The sequence below is a fragment of the Thalassophryne amazonica genome, chromosome 5 (genome assembly GCF_902500255.1).
Source record: "Thalassophryne amazonica chromosome 5, fThaAma1.1, whole genome shotgun sequence".
In the NCBI taxonomy this organism is placed as follows: domain Eukaryota; kingdom Metazoa; phylum Chordata; class Actinopteri; order Batrachoidiformes; family Batrachoididae; genus Thalassophryne; species Thalassophryne amazonica.
The window spans coordinates 122,109,795-122,116,623 of NC_047107.1; the positions used below are offsets into that span (position 1 = coordinate 122,109,795).

Here is a 6,829-nt window from a genome sequence, read left to right on the forward strand (position 1 = left end):
TGGTGGTCTGCTGCAACCTGTCTGCTCTGTGAACACCTGATCCCATCCTGATTCAAAGATATCACCACAGACAGCAAACGATGACCTTTGATTTCACCTTGACCTTTGACCATGACATGACCAATGTTATGGCAGGACACTCCCAAAGGTTTATCCACCAAGTTTGATTGAAACTGCTCCTTGCACTTTGAAGATATGCCGCAGATAGTGCACAATGACCTCTGATTTTACTTTGACCTCTGACCTCTGACTGTGACATGACCAAAATTATAAGAGGACGTTCCATCAAGTTTATCTACAAAGTGTGACTGAAACTGCTCTTTGTATTTTGAAGATCTCACCATGGACAGCAGGTCATGGCTGCTGATTTTACCTTGACCTTTGACCTCTGACTTTGACATGCTCTATGTTATGAGAGGATGCTCCATTGACTTTAACCATGTTTAACTTAAATTTCTCTTTCAATTTTGAAGATACCGATACAGACAGACAAAGTGCCATCAGGGGCGCTGTTTCACCAAACTACACGTAAAATGCAGACAGACAAACTGGCTCCAAAATGTTAATAATAATAATAATAATAATAATAATAATGTGTTCAACATTGAACTTGCTAATGAATGTCAAATTCTATGAATCACTTGCAATGAAGTAATTAAAAAACCTTTAATATTCCTGAATTTGAAGACATTCTTTGGATATGAATGTATTCGGTTTTGAAATAACTGAAACAGTTGCTTTAAATAAACCATCATGTAATTCTCACCACAGTTTAGCTAACTGCGTTACGTTTCCAAAAATGTAAACTTTGTGCTGATGGAGTTTGTATTTTGGGGGAAATTACAAGATGAGGGTCACTGACACACATTACGGGTGTGAGAGGAGCCACGCCTCCAAACTTGTCCCGCCCCCTGTCATGAATGCGGTGACTTCTGATTGGACGTCGGCCCGTTTCTTTCGGTTTAGGCCCCGCCCCTCGCATCGTTGGTATGTGGCAGAAGTTGCAGGCTGCTGCAGAGGGACTGTGATCCGCGCACAGGAGAGCGCGCACGAGCCTCAGCGGAGATATTACTTTCTGGTTTTGTCTGGTTCCTCTTTTTTCTCTTTCTCTCCTCACTGGATGAAGGAATATTTAGGAATACGAAGCTGGTGGCACAGAGGGATGACATTTTAGTGATTTGTTGTTCTTTAGAGACAGCTTGGGTGAGGACGCGCACTGCGCACATGCACTTCTGGATTAACGCACAATTTACCGTCGAATTCGTCACCATGAAACACGCTGGTAAATGAATTCTCACCGCGTGTCCGCTCCTCACCTGCCGTGGCCCCCAATCGCGCCCCGATCCAGATGAGAGATCCCCCCGGTGGACCTGAACCGCTTTTACGCATCCAGTCCCCGGAGCGCAGCGCTGACGACGACGACATTGGTGATCCGCACCGGAGGGTGACGGAGAGATCGTGCGTTCCTAGACGCGCTCCCTGTGCTTCTCCCTCGGACCCCGCGCGACAAGCAAAAAGGCTTCCGATCCGGATCGTAAAGATGTTGACGGCGCACAGCGGCCACTTGCTGCACCCGGAGTATCTCCAGCCCCTCACGTCCGCGCCAGTCAGCATCGAAGTAAGACACAAACCCTCCGTACCTGCAGCTGTTCCAAACACTTCGAGTGTCGGTGGCACGATTTTACGCACAGACTGTTTGAGGCCAGAGTTTGGAAATCTTAGAATACAGCCGTAAAAATACAAACTAAAAGAAGGAGGTGATTATTTTCCGGTCTGAATGTCTTTCTAAATGTGGAGCTCTTTCCTTCCTGTCAGATTTTGACGCAGAGATGAGCAGCATGATGGTGCCATAAATAATAAATATCTAACAGGGTCAGTCTGCTTCTCAACAATTAGTCGGATAATAAAAATCGAACAAATATCCAACAGTTCAAGTTCTTCATAATAAAAAAGTCAAATGTGCTTTGTAAATCTGCACAAAACAGCTTGAACAGTTTATTTTGGTCACTTTACTAATTTCTCTTTTGCTGTCTTTTATGTGTTTTTTGTGAAACTGAGACTTCTGGTTTAGTAGAAGTTAGTTAATTAAATCTGTTGTGACTTTAACAGCTCTGGTGTACTTGTCAAGCTTGTCTTTGCGCATCACGATGTGACAAGTTTAAATGATTCAACAGTTATGTAAAAAAAAAAATCCTTTGAAGTCAAATTTTTTTAATCATAAGCGAATGTAAAATGTGTCAAAGTCATTCATAAGAGTAAATGTATTTATTTTTGAATAATTTCAGCTATGTATTTATTAAAATGCCTATTTATTATGGTTGTACATGCATTTATTTAAAGAATATAAAGCATTTATGTATTTGTGAGAATATTACTTTAAAAAAGTAAATAATTTATTAGAACAGTCAGTTGGGGGGGGGGGGGGGGGGGGGGGGGGGGACATATATGTCATCTTACCATGAAGATGAGTTGTTTTTGGTCATATTTGGCACCAAACAGTACAAAGTGGACACAGGGAGCCACATCAGAGCCGTGAGCGCCCTCTGCTGATGCATATTAGTCACTGACAAAAGAAAAGTTTTCAGTTCCTTTTTTTATCCTCCATGAGAGGTTCACATGGGTGACATGAGAACCACACCTGTGTCCCAGCACATCTGTGTGTGACTTCTCCAGAACTAGATCTCAGTCTGGTTGGTTTGTCCTCAGTACTAAACCTTGTCATGATGGACATCATAAAATAACACTTTGAAGGTGGACACCCTGTCCATTTATGACCACACAAAGATCCATGTGGACATTTACTGCCCCCAGCTGGTTGGATGAAGGCAGTGCCATTTAGCGTCTCTTACTCGCAGGGGATTTAAAGAAAATCAGATCTGACTCATTCACTCATCTTAAACCTCTTACTCCAATTAAGGGTCACGGGGATGGGGGGGGGGGGGTTCATAGGGTGTGAGGTGGGGTTCACCCTGGACAGGACCCCAGTCTGTCACAGGCCACATAGAGACAAACACACACACTCACACCTACAGACAATTTAAAGTTTCCAATCCACTTAACCTGCATGTCTTTGAATGTGGGAGGAAACCAGAGCACCTGGAGGAAACCCACACAAACACGGGGAGAACATGCAAACTCCACACAGAAAGGCCACAGGTGGGAATCGATTCCATGACTTTCTTTCTATGAGGCAACAGTGCTAATCAGTAAGTCACCATGCTGCCTAAATCTGACTCGTCTTGTCATAAATTAAAATTTCTCTGAGGATGACGACCAGAATGATAAAAACTGAGGGCTCCATCCAGCCCCCGCGGCACCAGTTGCCCATGCCATTTTTCATGTATAAGTCACATTTATCAGTATTGAGAGTAAACTAGATTATTACAATGAATATAACCTACAATAATTTTTACATCGCTGTGATTAATCACTATGATAATAATTATAATAATATAATAGAGGACTATTGTGGGTAATTATGCAAAAGTTAAACAAACCGTTCATTCTTTATCTTGCTCTGTTTTCTCCTCCAGCTGGATGCCAAAAAGAGTCCCTTGGCTCTCCTGGCCCAGACCTGTTCTCAAATTGGCAAGCCAGACCCGCCTTCTTCGTCCAAGCTGGCCTCGCTCTCCTCAGGCAGTCTGGGAGACAAAGAGTCCTCCGGCCGCAGCTCAAAGCCTGGAGTCCAGCAGGCAGCGGAGGACAAATCCAGCTTCAAGCCTTACTCCAAATCAGCGGGTGACTGTCGTAAGGATGTTCTGGTGATGAAGGGGCCTTCAGACAAAGCCTCTTTCAGAGTGCCAAATGGAAGCTCTAACGGTGGCACGGCTTCATGTCCCAGCTTTCCTTCTCATGCTCACTCGCCCAGTTCCAGCTCCCCACCCCTGCTCCCGCAGAGCCAGCCCCACAGACAAAGCCATTCCCCATCCACCGAGCTCCCGCCGCAATCCCAGGCGCCGCACATGGACAAGAAAGCCGGGAGCTCAGAGCAGAGCAGTTCAGACAGTAACAACAGCAGTGCAGGGAAAAAAGACTTGGATGCGGTGGCTAAGACAGGGATGGACGGAGCTCAGTTAGCCAACTCCAGCCACATACGAGCTAGCGCTAACTCCAGCAATGCTAGCTCTGCCAGCAGCCCGAGGCCAGAGGGCAAGGTTGAGCAGCCGCCGTCTTCCCAGCCGGGCCTGAGCTCTGGACACATTGCTCCCATCTCGCCTTTTAAACCTGGACATTCTGTCTTTCCTCTTCCTCCGGCGACTATGGGCTACCACGGCTCCATTGTGGGCGCGTATGCTGGCTACCCGTCGCAGTTTGTTCCAGGCTTGGACCCGACCAAGTCTAGCTTGGCATTAGGACTTTCAGGGAAGCACCCCAGTTCCAGCCCACTCACTGGAGCGTCTCCTCCCTCCCTGATGCAGGGCCTGTGCCGGGACCCGTACTGTCTGACGTACCCCAACACCCCCCACCTAGGAGGGAGTAACTGCTCCACCTGTGTTCATGATCCCTCCAGCCTCAAGTCTGGTTTCCCTCTGGTTTACCCGTCTCACCACCTCCACTCCCTGCACTCTGGCTCCTTGTCCTCCAGCAGCACCCCTTCTCTGTCCCACCCGCTCTATACCTATGGATTCATGCTCCCCAATGAGCCGCTGCCCCACGCCTGTAACTGGGTGTCTGTTGGAGGCCCCTGTGACAAACGATTTGCCACCTCGGAGGAACTGCTGGCTCACCTGCGTACCCACACATCTTTGCCTGGGATGGTGGACAGTAAGCTGCTGTCCACATACCCCTCCTCTGTCTCATCCACAGCCTCCTGCCACCTCCATCTGCCTCCTCCTAGCAGCCCAGGGACTCTGCCAAGCTCCTTCTCCCTCCGAGGATCTCCCGGTTTGGGATTGGCCCGATACCACCCCTATAGCAAAACCCACCTAGCCGGAGCGCCAGGGCTTCCCATGCCATCCCTCCCCTCCTCCTCCGCCTATTACTCCCCCTATGCCCTCTACAGCCAGAGACTGGGCTCGGCCTCAGCCCTGGGATACCAGTGATATCCGAAATAGCAGCAGTGCTCACAGGCTGCTGGCACCGAGTCGGACTCCTCGGAGCAGATCTGAAGATAGATTATGACAACCGGGGTCATGAGCAGGACGGGTCGTCACGCCTGCCAGGAATAGCACCTGTTAGCCTCAGGATTGTGACTGATACTCCAAAGGCAAATAAATAAATAAATAAAACCCTGATGGATTGTCTGCAGCACAGAACCAAGAGACATCAGCGAGAAAAGACGCTGGGAAACAAACGGTGAAAATGATGAATTTATCGGATTGTTACAGTGGTTTGAATTCTCTTTCCTCTTTCCTCTGGATTTAAAAATGTGTATTTATTTTTCACTAAAGCGCTTGGTATTCAACTGTTAGGGGAAATTTGCTGTCCAAATACTTTTCTACTAAATATTGAAATTAAAACAAAGTGACGAAAGTACAGCGTTATCGCGCTGATCATATGCGCAAAAAATAAAAATCCTGCACCACCATGAAGATGGACTTCATTCCAGAGAGCTCTTTTTTTTTTTTCTTTTATCTTCTCCTGCTTATTCACACTCTGGAGGTCTGCATGTCCATGAATATTATCTTGAACAATGCCATTATTTTTATTTATAAATATGCAAAGATGTAATATTTTTTCAAACTTTCCTGAATGAGAAAGACGGGGGTATAAGAGGAAAATGGTACAAAGATTACATTAAAAATAAAAAGATGGCTGTGCTATCCAACCAACAGGAAAATTAATTATTTTGATAAATAAATGATACATCCTTGCATTTGAGTTTTTGTCATTGTTTTAGTAAAAGTATAATTTTCTTTTGTTACTGAGGATTAAATCAAATGTTATTAGACTGTTGCTCTACAGTGAACTTGATTTTTCTGCGGCGTTTTCAACTTTATCTGTTGGTTTGCTTGTTTTATTTCTAGTAGAATTACTCCAAAATCTTCACCCAGTCTCCCAAAAAGTTGGTGAAATCCTCAGTCATATCAAAGTAACAAAGCTGTTTCTGATCATGATTCAGATAGTGGTGCGGCTTAGCTACAATTTCCATAAAAATTGTTCATTTTGTGATAAAAGCATGGAATTTGGCACACATATTCTAAATGACCTAATGTTTATTTTCAGATATGGAGCCATCCTGGAGCTGACCTCTAATGAGCCACAGGGGTCAAAATTTAAAAATGCTCCAATCATGTTGAAAATTATACCATATTATTTGTCTGATCATGATAATTCCAAAAAGGTATAGTTTGCACTATTTATGTCTGAATTCTATGGAGTTATGCGGCAAAAACTGCAAAAATGGTGACAAAGGTCAGTTTCAGTTTGTACAGGGGTCAAAAGTTAAAGTTGCTCCAATTTTGGTAAAAAGAGGAATAGTCTGCACCATGTGTCATGCTTAGTTATCATGTTATGGGGTAACAAATGTCATACGTCATAGAATTCAATGGACGTTTGTTTGACCACTACTTTGGAGACCAGACATTCAACACAGTCAAAACTATTCCATTTGTTAATCTTTTTATTTCAACCAATAATTTGCATAATTTTTTACCAAAATTGGAGCAACTTTAAGTTTTGACCCCCGTACAAACCTGAAACTGATCTTTGTCACCATTTTTAACATTTTTACCCCATAACTCTGGAACATTCAGTCATAGATAGTCCAAACTATACCTTTTTGGAATCATTATGATCAGACAAATAATGTGGTTCAACATGATTGGAGCATTTTTAAATTGTGACCCCTCTGTAATTCTTTATTGACCCCTGTAGATCATTACAGGTC

The 6,829-nt window shown here is 44.5% G+C and overlaps 1 protein-coding gene across 1 annotated transcript; it reads left to right on the forward strand.

Moving 5' to 3' along the window:
* The first annotated feature begins 942 nt into the window (after positions 1-942).
* Positions 943-5,815, forward strand: znf703 (zinc finger protein 703). The gene is made up of 2 exons (XM_034171227.1): positions 943-1,618; positions 3,534-5,815. Exons 1-2 carry the CDS (start codon positions 1,349-1,351, stop codon positions 5,040-5,042), a joined length of 1,779 nt encoding a protein of 592 aa, XP_034027118.1. The 5' UTR covers positions 943-1,348; the 3' UTR covers positions 5,043-5,815.
* The last annotated feature ends 1,014 nt before the right edge of the window (positions 5,816-6,829 follow it).